Raw genomic sequence first — 18,829 nt, 5'->3', positions numbered from 1 at the left:
GCTTGACAATGAAACATTAGGAAAGCCCAACCCAGTTCAAAAAATAAGTTCAAACTACTTTTAACGAGTTTTCTCACGAGAGGAAAAAGTGCACAAAGTTACTACCGCATGACAAAGCACAAAAGAAAACAGATGCTGAGCTACAATAAATGAGAAATATGAGTTTTGATTTATTTTTTTTAAGTGGTATACTAGGGGTATAATTAAAGGAGGAAGAAAATATATTCTATTATTTATTTTTAGCCTTTAAAAAAAAAAAAGGCTGAAGCAAATTGACACAACCTAACTGAACATTTATTGATTCTTTCCGTCCTCAAATTTTGCAACCAGATTTGCCAGAAGACTTAAAGCTTAAAACATTAACCTCCCCACAGAAGTCCTGCAGCTCCCAGAGTCACTTGTCTCGTTTTTTCTGACAGCTGCTGAGCAGCTAAATGCTCTGCTGGGCCACCAACCAAACACAGCTCAGAGAAAGTCACCATGAAGCCCCTCAAGTCCCTCCCTTGGGCACAGACAACAAGTCAACCAGGCAGAAAATGGCTAGGGAGCTACTGATGGTATCAAGTGCATGATATACATATATACATAGTTTATAGCTCAGGGTATATGTATAATTTATCCTTTGTTTCTTTAATTCAACTCCAATCCATGGAAAGTAATTTCAACATTATCAATTTAAAGTCAAACCTGCACATATTATAGTCAGTCAAGCAGTTTCCCTTTAAAATGAAAATGTTTGCACTTAAATTCTAGCTCAAATGGCAAAAACACTTCACATTGCAATTAACAATACATTATGATGCAAGAGGAACTTCCAGTATTCATATTTTCTGTTATTCATTAACATAACATTCCCTGTCTCAAATCAAAACCAGTATACAAGCACTCAGATAATCTTTATGCACTTTCCCAACAAGCCAAATAAATACTATACAAGACAGAGAAATACTTACCTTAAAAGTCACCGTTGCCTTTGTACAGTAAAATCCAACTGAAATAACAGGATCCTTGAGGGATTGAGATTTCTGCTGTCGTAGCATCGTTTCATCATCAGTTCCACTAGTATCATTCTCTTCATCATCATAACTCACAATAGCAGGAACAAAAGACCAAGCCCAAGAAACCCATCCTTGTTGCTGGTCATCATCTTGATGCAAATAAGGATCTTGATTGATATACTGTGTAGGATATTGCATTACTGAGCTTGTTTCATCTTCCGCACCTTTTAAAATGAAAGCTAAGTCAAATTTCAAATCAACCATGCCAGAAAATAAATTTATTTTATTCAAAATTATAGTATATGAAGTTTATCTAGGACAGTATTCCACATATCATTGACTAATAACTGGTTTATAATGATAGAAAATAAGTAGAATTTTTAAATTTCTGAATATAAGTTTCCAAACACTTGTTTGATTCATTAACATTTTCCTCCAAAACATATTAAGGGTCTTTGAAATAGTTCTATTATTATACATTTGCAGCAAGACCAGAATTAGTCATCTATAGCCCATGCTTTCAAGACTTCTTCCATTAAAGCCCTTCGGAATTTCAAATTAAACCTTAGTAATTATATACTACGATATTAGTTTTTAACACCGAGATCCTATTCTTACAAGTTTTAGAGCATTTTGTCTTTAGACTTTTAATCTAATTACTTACACACTTGTACAAAGGGGGAAACTGTAAGAAAAAACACTCATGAGAATTCTCTGCACATGCTTAGAGGCGAAGACGCCTCCTCCCACAAGGGCACAGCAAGCTTCCCTCCTGCTCCCTCCACAAAACTGCCTCACACATCAGATTTCAATCCAGTGTAAATCAGGAAACACAGCTGAGGTGCACATCAAGTCCTGCGAATGGCCAAGAGGGGCAACTGTCAGATGCAGAAGGAAAAAGAATTGATATGAAGCATGACTCCAGTAGCTCAGCCTAGGCTGCTGTTGGCAAGCACAGAAGAGATGGTGGAAGGTCTGCCAAAAGAGAAGAAATCTGGACATGTAGGACCTGGGTCGTGCATAACACTTGGCCTACACAGTCATAAAATTCAGCCATCATTTAGCATAACTCTTGCTGCACTATGTGTACACACAGAGACAACAGTAAAAGAGACCAAATAATAGTTTGGTTTATAATGTTTATTAATATTTTGGAAGCCCGTAAAATAAGACTGAAGAGTAGATAGACTAAAATGGTGCTATCTATATAGTGTGAGATAGACAGAAAAAGAGGAAAATACACCTATCTTTATGACTAAATTAAAACTACTACAACACTATGTAATCAGTCAAATTTTGAAAAAAAAAAATGCACATCAGCCTAGTAAGCAACCCAGAACATCCTCTAAACACTTCAAAGCAGAAATACAATGTAAATTCCTTTATAACAAGTAATGCATGAAGGAGAGTATGTACTTTGGAAAGTTTTAACTAACCACGCTAAGCACTGCGTCAACTGCAAACATATAGGATAATGAAATATAATGATAAAATCCCTATGTTTTATGTACATGAGTTTGTTAAAGGTCAAAATGCTCCTACTCATCAGTTTTCTAAATCCACTCTTGCAATCACCCACAGCGAGATCCCACTGGAACAATCTTGCTTCACAGTGTATGGCAGGGATTCCAGTTAAGAAATCCATTTGATATAAATTACAAGATTACAGTGCAACTCTTTGTTTCCATGTTCAAATCATTTTGATCTTCAGAAATTCACTACCCGTTCTTTTAAAGAGCTTGAGAAACTTACCTCTAAGAGTCTGGAAACCGTATCTCTCATGATAAGTCTGGAACTAACCTAGCAGAAAGTTACTCTCTTCCTATTTATTTTTTTTCTGCTTATATCAGTTTTCAGCCAGATAAAAGGCTGATCCAGCCAACCTGTGGCTACATAAATGCAAGTGCTGGCTCTAGGGGAAGAAGGAGGGAATGCGTTGCCATCCCTGCTGGCAATAGCATGAATTTTCATCTGGTTGAATCAACCATGAAACTGCATAAATGAAACTTGGTAAGTACTTCAAGACTCAGATGTAGACGTTCATTCTTACATCATTAAATAATATAAGGTATTAAAATTCATTTCCTCATCCATATTTTACAAGCTACAAGCGAAAGAAGCTACTGCAAGCTCACAGCTAAGACAACATTATTATTAAATTATGAATACAAAATGTATGGAATAAATCATGTTAAAAAATGAAATTTGCAAGAAACAAAATTATCTCACAACAACAGTTTTGGTGCTGACCTTGAGAATGCAGCTGCCCTTAAATTTGTCCCTGCAGCATGAACTATACTTCAAGAATCTCAAATGCAATAATGTATACTCTTTCAGAGCAACAAATATTTTCTGTATTACTTTCCTTCGCATATATTTATTATATAAGTCATGTGCAGAAATTACTAATGTACAGAGAAAAAACAAGAACAATGTTTTTAAAGTTCCCTCCAATATGTTTATACTATTCAACAGCTGTGTTGCTACACTGGATTTTATTCGAAAGAAGATGTTCATTTTGGATCTATACCACAGCAAGACAATAAATTCACTGCCACAAGATAACTCATATTTACTATGCTAGTAGCTTAAATTTTTGATGTTTAAAGTTTTACTTCACAGTACACATACTAAAAATTAGCAAAGGAGATTGCATGTAGTTACAAACGATACTGACACCAGCAGAAACTAAAATGCAATGTACCAAAATCTATTCTGAAAGGTATTCTGCATCTCCTTTTAAAAGCAAATGTACCCTCAACACTTTCTAGTTGAAAAATCTGATGCAATCATAATCGTAGCATGAACACAACATAACATTGAGGTCGCACACTCAAATGCCAGTACTTTTATACATTTAAGAGGTATCACACTTATTTTGTATAAGTCAACCCTCCTCAGTGATTCAGGTGGCTAGGAATCAGTACTGCAAAACAGGAAGACTTACAGGTTCCTTTCTTATTTCAGCATCAAGAACATCATCTTCCTTAAACTCAAGCCTTTGGATCCTATTAGAACAGAAAGTGCTCCCACGCTACAGACAAACATAAATCAAGGGAAGAAATCATAATTCCTTTTTACTGCCGAGTTGTACAGTTCACTGGATATGGAATGTAACTGTAACACACAAAAGCTTCAGGTTCATCTCTAGAGAACCCACTTTTTCACGGTATATACCTCCATCTAGTAAACAAACTTCCCCAAGCTTCTACTCCTAGTCTACCTGTCTTGTTTTACTGTAAATTGAACCAGTGAAGAACTGATGAATAAGGAGGGAGAGAAAGAATCACCTTCCAAACTTGTTAAAAAAATTCCAAATAAAGAATGCTGTCACAATTCTGAAGTGCTGAAATAACACTAATAAGTATTTTGAAGCCCTCCCCTTAATATTACTTGGGGTTGCTAGTCAATTATTTAAAGAATATCCCAACCTCAATAAAATTAGAAGCAGATGTAGGAGTTCGTTAAGGGTGAGCTGCAAAACAAGCAGCAGTGATGTTATAACACCAAAACCAGGACAAGAGCTAGGAGATAGTTCTGTTTTGCTGGCAAAGACGACTAAATGCGAAATATCACAATAAAAAGTGTATACACTTTGCTCACTGGAAGCATTAAAAAAAATTGCTTGCATTTTGCCATCTACATTAAGCGACTTTTGAAATCAACTGCAGAAAAACTGCTCCGATATTCAAGCTTTTACGTAATAAAAGTAAAAAAAAAAGTCAACCTGGGACTCACACCTTTCAAAGTTTTTATCAGATTCTTTTGGGTCTCTACTTAAGAAGGAGCATTATTATTTTTTAAGAAAAAAGAAAACGGCAAGATGATATAAAATAGATGTTTAAAAGGCATTCATTCATAAAAATCCAGTTCTCCACAAAAATGTAACAGTTCCTAAAACAAAAAAAAAATTTAATATAAACAAATTCGATCTCCCCAATTTAGGAACTTTACAATTTGGTAAGATTTGATCTTTACTCATTTTTTTAATTTGCTACTCATTTTTAACTGCTGGTTAACAGATGTAAACAATTCTATGTGCCTAAACTTGTCTTCACTGTTTTAATGAAAACTGTTCACCTCCATACAATGAGCTCGAAACCCATCCTCAGCACACGGCATCTCAGCAGCCAGTTTTAATGCTCTATTACAGACAGCCTACAAAGTTACTCACTGTCACACTGGCTGTTGGACATCTGCACAAGGCACTGACCCCAGAGTCCCATTCCACAGGTGTCTGTCTGTGCTGCATTTCTACAGTCTGTTGAAATATGAATTACAAGTATACCTACTGGTACTTGGGAGGGTATATAGCCAGGGAAGAAGCTCCAATAACGGAGCTAGACAAGAGGCGGGGGGGGGGGAAGAAGGAAAAAAAAAAAAAAAAAAAAAAAGAAAAAACCCCCACAAACTACACACAAACAAAAAAACCCAAAACAAAAACCACCAAACCAGAAAAACACCACACACAACAAGAACAACAACAGACTGTGGGGCTTACTGCACAGGTCATTTACCCCACAAAACACATGAAAACATGAAGAGCTGAAATGATAATATGTACCCTGGTAAAAGACTGCATGTATATCTCTACCTCTTTAGCACTCATGAGCAGACAGAACAACAAGTGCAGGGACAAGAAAAATACACAGAAATTGTAATTTGGCACACGGAACCTTTTATCCTGACATCACTTCAGTCAAACTGGGGATCGTTTTCTCCAATATTTAGGAATAACTCCCCTCTACCCGAACTCTTTAACACAGTGCACAGCTGCATTTCCTCAGTCAAGTAAGGATCAATAAGTTTCAGTTCTCCCATTTTCATCCTCTTTCTCCAACAACTAATGCTCACATAGAATTTCTTGCTGTCACAAATTATTTGCACCTGGTTTTCTCAGACAGTTCAGGTCTCAGATTCAGCCCAAAGCTGGCAATTTATTAAACTCTTGATCTGTCCTTTGTTCCATTAATTTAAAAAAAAAAAAAAAAACAAAACAAAACACAAACCACCATGCTACCGTTCTTACCACCAAGTTTTCAATAAGGAACACTTCAGCCCATTAAATAAATTTAGTTTCATAGGATCTATGCAACTTTTCGTTCTGTTTAGTGCCGTAAAAGTGCTAACTGCTCACATTCACAAAGGTCTTCTTTATTTTAATTTAGTTTTTTGAGAGTAAAGATCATGACAGGGTCAATGTGCTTTACAAATATTAGAAAATTTCACAGTAGTCCTTTGGGATGGAAAGGTACTGTTATTGCCATTTTACACCTGGGAAACATGCTTCATATGCTGGAATCACATCTGCCATGGATTTCATTTCGTTTCATGAAAGAAAGAAAAAAAACACCACACACACACACACACAAAACTTCCATGATACAGAATCTAAAGGCAATCAGAGGAGGCAACGCCAGGAACTATGGCATCCTGGGGTGTATTAGAAGGGGGGTGGTTAGTAGGTCGAGAGAGGTTCTCCTTCCCCTCTACTCTGCCCTGGGGAGACCTCATCTGGAATATTGTGTCCAGTTCTGGGCCCCTCAGTTCAAGAAGGACAGGGAACTGCTGGAGAGAGTCCAGCGCAGGGCCACAAAGATGATGAAGGGAGTGGAGCATCTCCCTTATGAGGAAAGGCTGAGGGAGCTGGGGCTCTTTAGCTTGGAGAGGAGGAGACTGAGGGGTGACCTCATCAATGTTTATAAGTATATAAAGGGTGGGTGTCACGAGGATGGAGCCAGGCTCTTCTCGGTGACAACCAACAGTAAGACAAGGGGTAATGGGTTCAGGCTGGAACACAAGAGGTTCCACTTAAATGTGAGAAGAAACTTCTTCTCAGTGAGGGTGACAGAACACTGGAACAGGCTGCCCAGGGAGGTTGTGGAGTCTCCTTCTCTGGAGACATTCAAAACCCGCCTGGACGCCTCCTGTGTAACCTCATCTGGGTGTTCCTGCTCTGGTGGGGGGACTGGACTAGATGATCTTTTGAGGTCCCTTCCAATCCCTGACATTCTGTGATTAAAACCACTCTCAGAAGCTCTTTAGCTCATACTGCTCATGATTCCAGCTTCTCACATCTGTCCCAAGCTGCTTCTCAGCATCTCCACCATCATCATGGAGCCCCATCTGAGCTGTCTGCTTGCCCTGCTCCCCTTTCTCAATCATACAACTTTTCATCTCTAGTCCCCTGTTTGTATTTCTTTACCCAGCAAATGCCAGACCTCCTCTACTTGAGCTTTTTCTCTTCTTCAAACCTCGCAGATCATTCTTTACTTAGCCAGCTCTGGTGTTTCAGCCTTAGATCAACCTCAGCAACTCCATCCAACTAAATTCCAGCTCCCCCTTGCATCTCGCTTCTTGTTCTCTGTCACGCCTAAATCATTTTCATTTCTAGTCACCTTAGCCAACTTTTTTTACCACAAACCAAAAGCTCATTATGCAGTCCCAGCCTGCCACAACTACAACTGCGGGTTCTGCCATAGGCTCTTGTCCAAACTCTTCTCCCTTTTGAATCTCTCTGCACTGAAGTAAGTCCCTTTGCTCATTTGCACTCCCAGTACAGCCGGACAGCCCGGAGCCCAGCGCAGGCAGCCCTCAGCCCCAGGACCAGAAGACATTTCTGATTTCTGACCGGTAATTTTACCTGTGTATTTTGAATGCTTTCAGTTTAACAAAATTTGAGCAGATTTGCCTCAGGTAGCAAAACCATATGTTCGTGACACAGGCTACCCTGCTGCCAGATCTCAAGGTCTTGATCATACATTTGGGTATTTAAAAACTGCTGCTGGGATATTCTTAGACATGGATAGGTGATTGATTTTAAGTCAACAACAACATAATAAAAATAAGTTCCACGCAAAAGACTAAGTGATAACTGAACCCAGTAAATACTTTAAACGGAAAGGGTGAGAACTGCTTACTCAAATATAGAGTTAAACTGCTTAATGAATCTTCAGAATCCTTTCAAAGAGTGATAAAAATATAATCAAGAAGGTCTGTACATTATTAAGCTATAAAGAATTCAGGCAAAACTCCAGTGGAACTAGCCTTGGATTTCATGAAGCTTTACTCTTGGAAAAAAAAATGTGGCTACTAAGAGCTCAGCAAATAATATATGTCATTTATTATTGTACTTGATTACGTATTTTTTTCTGAAAATAGTAGCACACTTGAAATTTCCTCAGAAAAGTTCAAATTTGTGGCTGGAAATCTGGATAACAAATGCAGCATGAAGTGCTAAGAAAGTGGGTTTTTTTCCTCTCAGACAGATACAATATGAAGTCAGAATTAAAAAAAAGTGAACTCAAACTGATGGTACAGGTAACCTGGTTAATGTCAATTTGGCACCCCTGCTTAACCACACCGCACGAGAGGAAAAATCCTTAGATATTTTAAATTTTTATTTGTGTATACATTCATGTGCACACATGCATTATGTATGTATGCATGCCTACAAATATATTCAACTATGCAGGAAACAAGCATGAAAAGTATGAGGAAAACAGTTGGTAACAGTTTCGGCCTGTATGAGGCAAAATACTCTGCAATGAAACTGTTTCCACAGCTCTGGCTTGGCCACCAAACAATGGCCATCTGGTTTGTGTTCTGAAGGAGGTAGTTGTGTTAAATTGATATGATCATATAATTAATTACAATGACAATGCTGAAGCACACTGTAGTTGAACAAAAATTGTAATTCTTGTCATTGCAACTTTAGTCTAATTTGTGACCCTTCTGACAACTCTTGTGTACATCAGTGTAAAGTTACATATTATTTCTTTTTTAGATGGCTATTTTATAAAAAACTAGGAAGTCACATTCAAAGTTGTTAAAAAAAAAAACAATGTAAATGAGATTTACAGACAGTGATTGCAATTCAGCCTTCCTGAGGACATACATTAGAAATAAGGATGACAAGAAAGGTGTTGCCAAAGATTTTACTCATATTCGAACGTAAGAATCTCAAATTCCATTCCAGATGTAGAAAGGACACTGAGTACTTGCAGGCAGATGCCATTTGTTTCAACTTTAATCTTCACTTAAACTGTATTTCTCTTTCACTACTTATCTCACACTCCACCCAAAAGAAGCCAAACAAAATGTGCACACCTCTCCTGTATCACTTCCCTCCTCTTCCATAGTTATGGCTGTTCATCTCAGTCTTCCCATTACCCAGCTCATCTTTATCTCCAATCCTTAGATATTTTCATCTGAAACTCACTGCCTACTATATACACCTGTTCTTATATTGACTCCTGTGATTTCTCTACTCTTTCAATGTCTTTCCAACATTCAAATAGTCCTACTCACTTCAGTAGCTCCAGGAAACCAGCTACAATTTTTAAGCAACATTAGCTACCTCATAGTTGTCTACAGCATGAAAATTTGGCCTAATTTAGGTGAACTTTGATGGCAATGAAAGAAAGATACTCAGCAAAGACAACCCTCTGTCTGAAACCAAGGGTGATGCCAGCTCTTCATAGAAAAGTTCTTCACTCTTTCTCATGCAAATACCATTATACAATTGAAACACCAGTTAGATGCAAGGAATTCTTAACATGCACACTGAAGACTTTTCTAAAAACTGGATGCTTTTTAAGTCTCAGGAGCAAATCAAATTAATGTTTTCAGAATATTAATTAAGCACTTCTAATTGTGTCTTGTGTAACAAACTCCACATCTCTTGTAAGGCAAACAGTTTCTAGTGCGGGAAACTATTTGAGCTTTAGAGAAAATACAAGAGAACTATTTACAGACATATTATTTACTTGCTCTATTCCACATAGCTGGAGCATGACAGAGAATTCTACATCTGGCATGACAGTGAAACAGTCACCTGTGCCAACCAACACTGAAGACTATATTTTGGCAAAAAATTTCCACCGCTGTCATTTTTCCAATAATGTATTTATTTCTCCAAAATCAGAGAAAACAGCAGCACAGGATCAAACACACCCCTATAACCTTATGTACATTAAAATTCTCTCTCTCTTAAACAGAACAAAATGAATTAATTTAATAGCTTACACAAAGTTCCAAAATGTCGTAATGCTATAAACATAAGTATAGTTTAAGAGTGCTGCATCAACTCCATATATAATTCCAAGAATTTTCTAGAAGTTATCATGCTCTTGGCCGTGTGGTAAATACCTCTTCCTACTCCCCCAGATTCAAATTCATCTTTGGAAATATATCCACAACTTATGTATTGAGGACATTAAAATTAAAACAGAAATATCTAAAGTTCCCTGTTTTGACAAGTAAATTAACATCTGCTCTACAAAAGCATAAAACCAAGAAAATTCAGAACCTGGAATGACAATCCATCCTCTCTTCTCTTTATTTAGTGGCCTGATACATTACAAAAACTTCAGATTCAAGTTTGGATGTTCAAGATCATTATGTTCCTGATTAAATTACTAAAAAAATATAGCATGATGCAAGACAATGTGACCGCCTAACTCTTGAATGTTCTGTGTTTATATTTTACACAGAAGTGAACAAACAAAGATATTTAAGTCCCAATATCTACTTAGAAATTTTATTTCCTTTAAATTTTCATATAAACTAAGCATCTATTTGCCTTTCTTATGTTGCTGCAAATTCCTAACAATTCACCTAACATAAAACCTCAAAACTCAAATATATTACATGATACAACTAGGAAAAAATAATACAGTAGCAAAGTTGGTAGCTCCTAGCAAAGCCACCTAAAATTGAGACCGGAACAAAAGGTTTACAGCTGCAAATGCGTCACTGTTGTAACCCCAGCAATATTTGGGAAGCAGCAAGCGGGAAGGCATCACTCCAAGGGAAAGAGAATTCACCTCTCATCACAGCAACGCTCCTCAAAAGACTGCGTCACAGTAAGTGACCATGGAACATCATGTAGAATAGGAGAATACATGTTACAAGAAAATAAAAAGCAGAGGAGACTAGACTATGTAGAAAGGACAGAACTACTGAAAACATATGCCATTTAGAACAAATGCTGATGCATCTGCTCTCAGTAACAAGTTTCAAAGATGGAAAAAAACACATCACTTTGACACTGGCAGCAGCCACACTTGCACTAAATGAAAGAGAGGAGTCAAAGCTGCCTAAGGACAATTGCTTTATACTGACAAATAAATCCAAAGTACTTTACTGTGTCACAGCTCCTAAAATGGTCTTTTTAGACGAAGTTTAACCTCAGTTTACTCAGGATCATCAGAACACTTTTCAGAACATACCATGAAAAAGACGTCAGAGCACTAGACACTCACTCGGCACAATGAACTGCCTCTAACAAACTGCAGACTGCAGAGATGCTTTGTAATGACTAGCCTTGGCCATTGATACTTGGAAAAAGCAAAGAAACAAATGTTTTTAACATTTCTTTTCAAAAATTAGAAGTTGCCTTTACCTGTGCTGTTTCCCAATATATCTTTAGTGTGGCGAATCAAATCTTCACTTTCCCCATCTTTGAAGTTGCCTATTTCTCCATAATAAAGAGCAATCCCGAGCTGCATTATACGTATAAACATAGGAAGCTGCTGATCAGAGATCGAAAGTTTCAAACTTTCAACTAATGTGTGAATCTATAACATGAAAGAGAACAAAAGCAAATAATAAAACTCTGTTGTCATTAAAGCCAACTTTTAAAACATTCAATTCCATACTCATTTTGTATATGCATTCTAATATCTAAAAACAAAAGCTGCAATATAACATACAGCAAAGGGTTAAAAACAATGACTTTCAAAAACATACGTTATGGGTTGCAACAAAAGAGAAAAGCGTTGAAAAGTGAATGTGTTGAAAAATGAAATCTAATATATTTTGAATGTGTATGCTTTTTTTTTTTTACAATTGTTGCTGAAGCAATTTCTAAAATGTAAGTCACATGAGTGCATCTGATTAAACTTCTACCCTCATTACAGAGTTTCATAAAAATCTCTGCAAACTAAACAAAACCCAGATATACTGGTTTTAATATACAAGGTCCTTCATTTTGATTCTTTCCCACTCCCAACTTGTTGCAAGTGGACGAGTAACAGAGGGGGACCCATTCCAAATGAAATGCAAAAAACCAGCTTCTCCGGATATTCCAGCTCAAACATGCAACTAAGCACTTTTCTCTAAATGAAAGCAAGCTTCGCAAAGACCATAATTACTAGGATGAAAATGTACCCTCCTTTAAATATTTCAGCTATTTTATTCAATACTTCAGAATATTTTCATCAGTATGCGATCATGCTAAAAAGACAAAACCAGACTTGATAAGAAAGCTATGTTTCATTAAAATAAGAGCTGCACAAAATAACATTATTGTAATAAAATTACTGTCTGTAACATTAGAAACATTTCTAGCTCCAGGTCCAGTTTCTAAATGTTGTGGGTAAAAATAATGGAAATGGAAAGTAACTGTTCATCAATGTCAGTCTTAATGCAATCCAATTTAAGAAACATGAAGAATGTCTTTGTAAACACTACTGCACATCCATGTGCAGGTAAAAGTACAATAGAAAAATAAATATTTGTATAAAAATATGTTCGTGTACTCATAAGACTTCACCAATAAATTTATATGAGTAAATCAATAAAATCACAGCCTTAGACATACGGAATGAGTGACAACATAGTATCAGCCATTTATATAGACCAGAGGAAAGATTTTATGTATCAAAATTCTGCTACTATTTATAATTCTCTGAAAGAAAATGGCATGTAAACCCTAAGATACCACTTGGAAATTAAAAGTTAATTATTCAAGATTAATTTTTCAAGGCCAGATGATTAAAAGTTGGCAACAATAAATCTTTTCTGTGCAGATGAACAATTGGAAGGATTAGGAGTGAATAACTGTCTTAAGAGTTGGAAGATTATTTTGCCAGATGTCATACTGGAGGACAAGAACACTAGGTAGCACTGTTGGCAATGAATGTAATTATAGAGTCAGTGGCTTAATTGAAATTATGCTACACTCCTGGACTTCTTGTATGGCACTACACTCCCCTCACAATCCTGTTCTTGCCCTGCCAGTGGAACTCATCTGCCCCTCAGTACGTTGACTCATCTCACTAAAAGGAGCAGAAAACTGTTTTTTCTTGTCCAGTGAGTTTTCTGTCAGAGTGAGTTGACTGAGATGACTGACAAGCCAGACAAGTGTCAGCGCTGCTGCAAATAGAGGGAGGCAGGACTGACATCCCCAGTGCAAATCAGATCTTATCACAGTTGTCTCATCCCATGATGATTTCAACAAGAAAAGCAACAGAAAGCTTAAAGTTCTAATCATTTAATATGCATTTTGCTGCCTCCCCCCAGGTATACTATTTTCCTTCTAACATAGAAAATAGGAACTTGGTGTTACCAATTTAAAAGCACACAAATACGTATCCAAGTACTTATGAACTGTCTTCCTTTGAGATGTCTCAAACTAAACTCATTAAGATTAGTTTGGTGAAAACTTTGCAATAGTCATAGTAGTCAAAATTATGCAGGTTATAAAAATATTCTAGTCACTACAAAGAAACCAAAAGAGCATATGCTATTACAAACGTGGAAGTCTTGGAAATGTTCGCTCGAGACTGAAAAACAGATGTGCTTTAGCAAGCGAACACCACACAGTATGAAAGTTTTCATTATAAAGATCTTCGCAGCTCTGGAGTGCAAGACTGAGTGCTGCTGGGCTTTGTCTTCAGCTGGGAAATGAGCCACTCGAGCACGAGCTGCTGACACTCAGTCATTTACCCTTCAAATATACTGAAGCTGCACTATTTCATCTGCGGTGGAGACTTAAAAAACATTTTAAGCATCCTTGAATTAATTCCATTAATCAAGCAGTTATATTTACTGATAGCAGCTCCTTTTTCTTCAATTGTAAGAAAACAGTTATTTTCATTCAATAGTTAAATATTTTAAAGACAATCTTTTTAAAAAACTGCATCCTGATGATCCACAACACACAATGTCCATGCACACAACAAATCAGAAAGTTGTCAAATGTAAAATTTCTGAGGGTCAACAGATCTGTAGATCTAATTGTTGCATAATGGTATAATAGTGAAACAAAATTTAAGATCTTAAAATATCATTACCTTTTGACAATTATTCTTCGGCTCATAACAATCATTAATTCACTTAAATATTAATCTGTTATATGATTTAAATTAATTGAGTACATTTCTGAATATCTTCATAAACAGTATTTTATGTTTAAACATTGAGGAAAGAGAGAAAAAGAAACATTTAAAAAAGAGAAAAAGATAAATTATGGGCAACATAACAAAAAAACACGGTATATATTAAAAAAAATAAAATACATATTTGAACAAACTGAAATGTGCCTTAAAAAAGGGCAGGGGCAATAAATGACCACCAAACCACCAAAGATAAACAGAAAAGTTTAATACAAATTTAATTATATTACTACCACCTCAGTGCATTCTGGTTTGTTTCTTTTTTCAGTCTAGTATCCACTAAAAGTTGTAAGTAATAATATAATGATCGCCATTTTTAAAACAACAGTATCATTTTAAAATACATGGAAGCCTCTGTGAACATTTCCATTTAAGTGCGCTGTCAGAGACTTGTAACTTGGTCACAAAACTTCGCTCTGCAAACCTGGAATCTAGAGCTTCAGCTAGGTTCAGATAAGTCCTCCAAAATCTGCAGAACTATTCAGCCAATATGAAAATCAGGTTCTTTAACACTAAGATTTACTGTCTATATGCAGTAATCATACTATCACCACAGAACATAAAGAACATAACTGGTAAACCACAGAAAGTCGTAATTTTATTCCTTCTTATCACTCGAGTCCATATAGGTTCCAAAGTTAAAAGGCACATAGTTAAAAGCCCTAATATCATTAAATATATACCTTCTTGTTTACAAAACTCAAAATAAGCAAAAGTTGTTTCCAAAAGTTGTTACCAGTTACTCTGAAAAAAAAGAAAAACTACTATTTTGCTGTAAATACACCTGAAGATTATTATGTCTTAATTTAAAAGAATTCTCAACTAATTAAATGAGCACCACTGGATTCACTGAGAGAGGGAGGGAGAGAAGACAAACCTTACACGTATGACTACTCAGAGCAGAAAAAAAAAGGTAGAAGTGAAATGCAGTTTAGTCTCTCCAGCAACCCAGGATTTTGCTTCTGCACTGCAAAATGTAAACATGTCACCAAGTGTCAGATGCCCAGGAGTAATATTGCACCCCCACTCACTGGGGACCGAGCCGGGCTCACTAATCCATTTCACGTGGTTCACTACATAGTGTCCATACACTGACATTCCTTGTTATTTATGAGAGTTTGAGCTACATTTGAAAGCATAAGTAGTAAAAAAACCCCACCCTTTCCATCTTATTGCAGGCATCTTAAAGCATACAATATTTTTTAAGAGATTATCTGCGCACATTTGTTTTCCTTTCAATTATTATGTTTTCTCTCAAAACTTCAGAAAAAATAGAAAATACTAGAGAGCATTACTTCGTTACTTTCAAGTTATCACTGCACATAGGCTAATTGCATCATATGAACAAAATACAATCAAAAAATCCCTTTAGCTAAAAACAACAGCATTCACTTTTCATTTTACTTTAAATTTCAAAGCATATTTTGAAAAATGTCAAAACTTCACAAGTGAGTAGCAAAAAACCTTATTTTGGATACCTACTTTAATAACAGATGGCATTTTGGAGTTGAGGTTATCATAAGTAAAATGCAGACGAGTCCTGAAGGAACATTTGTACAGCAGAGGTTCCTGGTAAAATTCAATCTTACCACTGGCGTTTCTCTTATCAAGACATACTGTGCAGTCAGAAAAGTTGATCATCTTTCTCAGTACCAGATCAGTGGCTTTTAAAAGAAGTATATAGGTTAAAAAAATATATTGCACAAGAAAAATCAGTTATGCATATATGTTCTTTTACAGAAGAAAATCCAGGATAGTTGTGTGGTCATTATTTAAATCATCAGCAATGTACTTGCTCATGCAACTAAAGAGAATAATTTAACATGTCACAGTCTTTCAGCTGAGTACTTAGAAAGTGAGGACAAATTAGTTACACACAATTCAAATTTTCATTCCTTCACTGTACCTTAAGATCTGTTTATAAAATAAGAGTACTGCTTCATATGAAAGCCTAAGACCAATAAATATTATTCTCATTATTTTCCCAGAAAGAATCTTGCATATTTTCCCCCCAAAGTCTTCTTTTCAATCCTCCAAAGCAAACAAGAGCTGGTATAGTGATCTTAACATGAAACATATTTAATTTTGTTTGTTTAGTTTGTAATAACTTTAGTCAGAACAAAGAAATGGCTTCGGTGGTCAAGAAACCATTAAATTCCCCATTCTACCAGAGATCTTCTGTGTGATCTTAAAATATTCTTACTGTGCCCAAATTCCACGTCTACCAAATGTTAGTAAGAATAGCTAGACTTACAGGTGAATGTTGGTAATTCAAACACTGAGACATTCAGATACTGAAGACCAAGACAGAAATAAAAAATTTATTTGTTTTTCCTGAAAACGCAAAGCAAAATGAAGCATGTCTTGCAGTTGGTATGCCATGCTCACTGCAGTGCGGCATGTTTTACCACCTCTCTAGCCACCCTCTACAGAGAGATTTAAGGTCCTCACAAATGCAACAGAAAAGACCTAAGACACTACTTCTCATTCAGAAAAGCAAATTGTCTACAAGCTCACTGCCAGTCTCAAGCGCGAAATGAAATGCAATCACAAAAGGATGGCAACGGACTACAAAACATGCTGTAAAATTATCAGTGATCATACAAATGTCTTAAGAATCAATTATTATGATTGGCTCTTCAAAATGAAGGACAAGAGAAAAACTAATAAGAAATTAAAACATGCGGAAAGCATCTTAGTTCTGAAATAAAGAGCCTTTTTTATTGGACTTGCAAATTTCTCTATGAATTTAAGAGTGCCTCCACTCCGAAACCTCAAAGGACACAGTATCTGCTCACCAGAGATGTCCATGAATGCTCGATCCCAAAACTCATCCACTGTATAGCATTCTGCAGAAGTGATATTGACTGAGAGAACAATATCATCCTCCACATATTTTAATATGAGATTGTTGATCACAATGTTGACATTGTTTACAACACGTCTAATCAAACTCTGAACATAACCTGTAAAATAAAACAAATTCTTAGGAGTTATAAGACAGACATAATGCCAAATTGACGTATTACTGAAGTCATTATTTCCAACTTGTTTATTTTTTTTTAAAAAATCAAAATGATACTTGGTTTGTTTTAATTGTCCTTTATTCATCCAAAAATCACAGGACATAAAATTCTTTAACTTCCAGTGCAGGTAACTCAATCAGCATTCTGGAACTACAAGAAACTATGTTTAAAAAAAAAAAGTAAATACTAGGAATATAAGAAAGCATAAAGATTAATTTTTGGTGGCAAGAATCAACTTTCAAACTAATTATGAAAACAGAAGACTGCATTATTGTAGGCAAAAAAATTCAATAATAGTGACTTTTTCTACTTGAAAGATAATTAGAAATAGGTTTGGAAAAGTGAACACTGGTTGCTACGTTACTTTTCAAGTATGCATATATTACACCTATTTGCCCCCTCATGTAGTTTTTAAAAAAATTAACTAAACAATCATATGTCTGGTACTTTTTTTCATTCTAAAAGCTAATATATCCACATCATGCTCAGCAAGACCACTGTGAGGTATAACAAAATCAATTTCTGTCAACAACCCAAATAGTAAGCACCTGCACTGAAGCCTGTTGGGAAGAAATCCATTTAAATTTTTTCAGACATAATGTGATTGGAAAAATTATCTCATCTGTGAATTCCCAGTATGCAGTAAACACTAATATTTTACCAATATGGTAAAGAAATTAAATACTACCCATGTTCATGTCTTTTATCTATACTGAATGTAACTACCGAGCTAACTCATTTGCACTGGGGAAAAAAGCGCCTTACAATGTCTATGTTTTACAATTTATAACATTACTCACATTCTATCTAAAAATACATTTAATACATGCTCTCGAGGTCTAGTTTGGTAACTACACTGAAGAAAAGACAGTTAACAATACAGGTTCAAATCCACAGGTTTCAAGAGTATTTTTCTGAAACTTGCATTAAATAAGACTCATTTATATCAACAATTTTAATTCAAATAACTTCAAATGGACATCAAAACATTGTGAGATCAGTAGGAGCAGACTGGTATTCCTCCTTCCATTCTACTCTGCTTTTTCTAGCTAGCCATTGTTTTCACACTCAAATATTACTTTCTCCCTTATAGTACATGGAAAGTTTTACCATTACATAAGTGATTTTCTCAAGTTCCACAACTGCAAATTCATACAGTTGACATGTTTGTTGGGTTTTTTTTCCACCATTCAAAGCCTACGACCACGTCCTTAAGTGCAAAACATGCTTTCAGCTACCATTAGCAGAATATTTTGATTCTCAGCTGGTACATTTCTATCTTTTTAGAAGTATTTAAATACAAAAATCTTATTGTAAAACACGTGACATTTCTTACCATAACTTAGCTTGCTTCATTTTATACTATTCTTGAGCATATATCACCCTTTGAGCAAAGCCAGTTTCAGCGGGACAGAAAAAGCATTTTAGCATCTCCTGACATCTTATTAGTATTGTAATTGTATTAAAACAAAATCTGTAAAATGTTTCAGACCATTGTCTACATAAATAGGAAATCCAGAAATGCAGTGAAAGTCAAAATTTTGACAGCTTAGTCCTGCCAGTTTTCTAACATAATCTGAATTTACCTTTTTAGCATATCAATCTAAAAAAAAACAACCAACGA

At 35.8% G+C, this 18,829-nt stretch overlaps 1 protein-coding gene across 6 annotated transcripts in view; it reads right to left on the bottom strand.

The window, feature by feature from the left end:
• VPS13B (vacuolar protein sorting 13 homolog B) overlaps positions 1 to 18,829 on the bottom strand; it is a 459,420-nt gene that overhangs the window by 393,243 nt on the left and 47,348 nt on the right. For all 6 annotated transcript variants that reach the window (XM_065627245.1, XM_065627244.1, XM_065627248.1 and 3 more), the window contains exons 5-8: positions 16,978 to 17,145; positions 15,662 to 15,843; positions 11,404 to 11,578; positions 954 to 1,222 (exon numbers count right to left, since the gene is read on the bottom strand). In XM_065627245.1, the coding sequence (XP_065483317.1) occupies positions 954 to 1,222; positions 11,404 to 11,578; positions 15,662 to 15,843; positions 16,978 to 17,145 (794 nt within the window). The remainder of the gene's footprint in view (positions 1 to 953; positions 1,223 to 11,403; positions 11,579 to 15,661; positions 15,844 to 16,977; positions 17,146 to 18,829) is intronic.

The sequence above is a fragment of the Caloenas nicobarica genome, chromosome 2 (assembly GCF_036013445.1).
Source record: "Caloenas nicobarica isolate bCalNic1 chromosome 2, bCalNic1.hap1, whole genome shotgun sequence".
Classification (NCBI taxonomy): Eukaryota; Metazoa; Chordata; class Aves; order Columbiformes; family Columbidae; genus Caloenas; species Caloenas nicobarica.
This window is presented reverse-complemented; position numbering and strand designations above follow the sequence as displayed.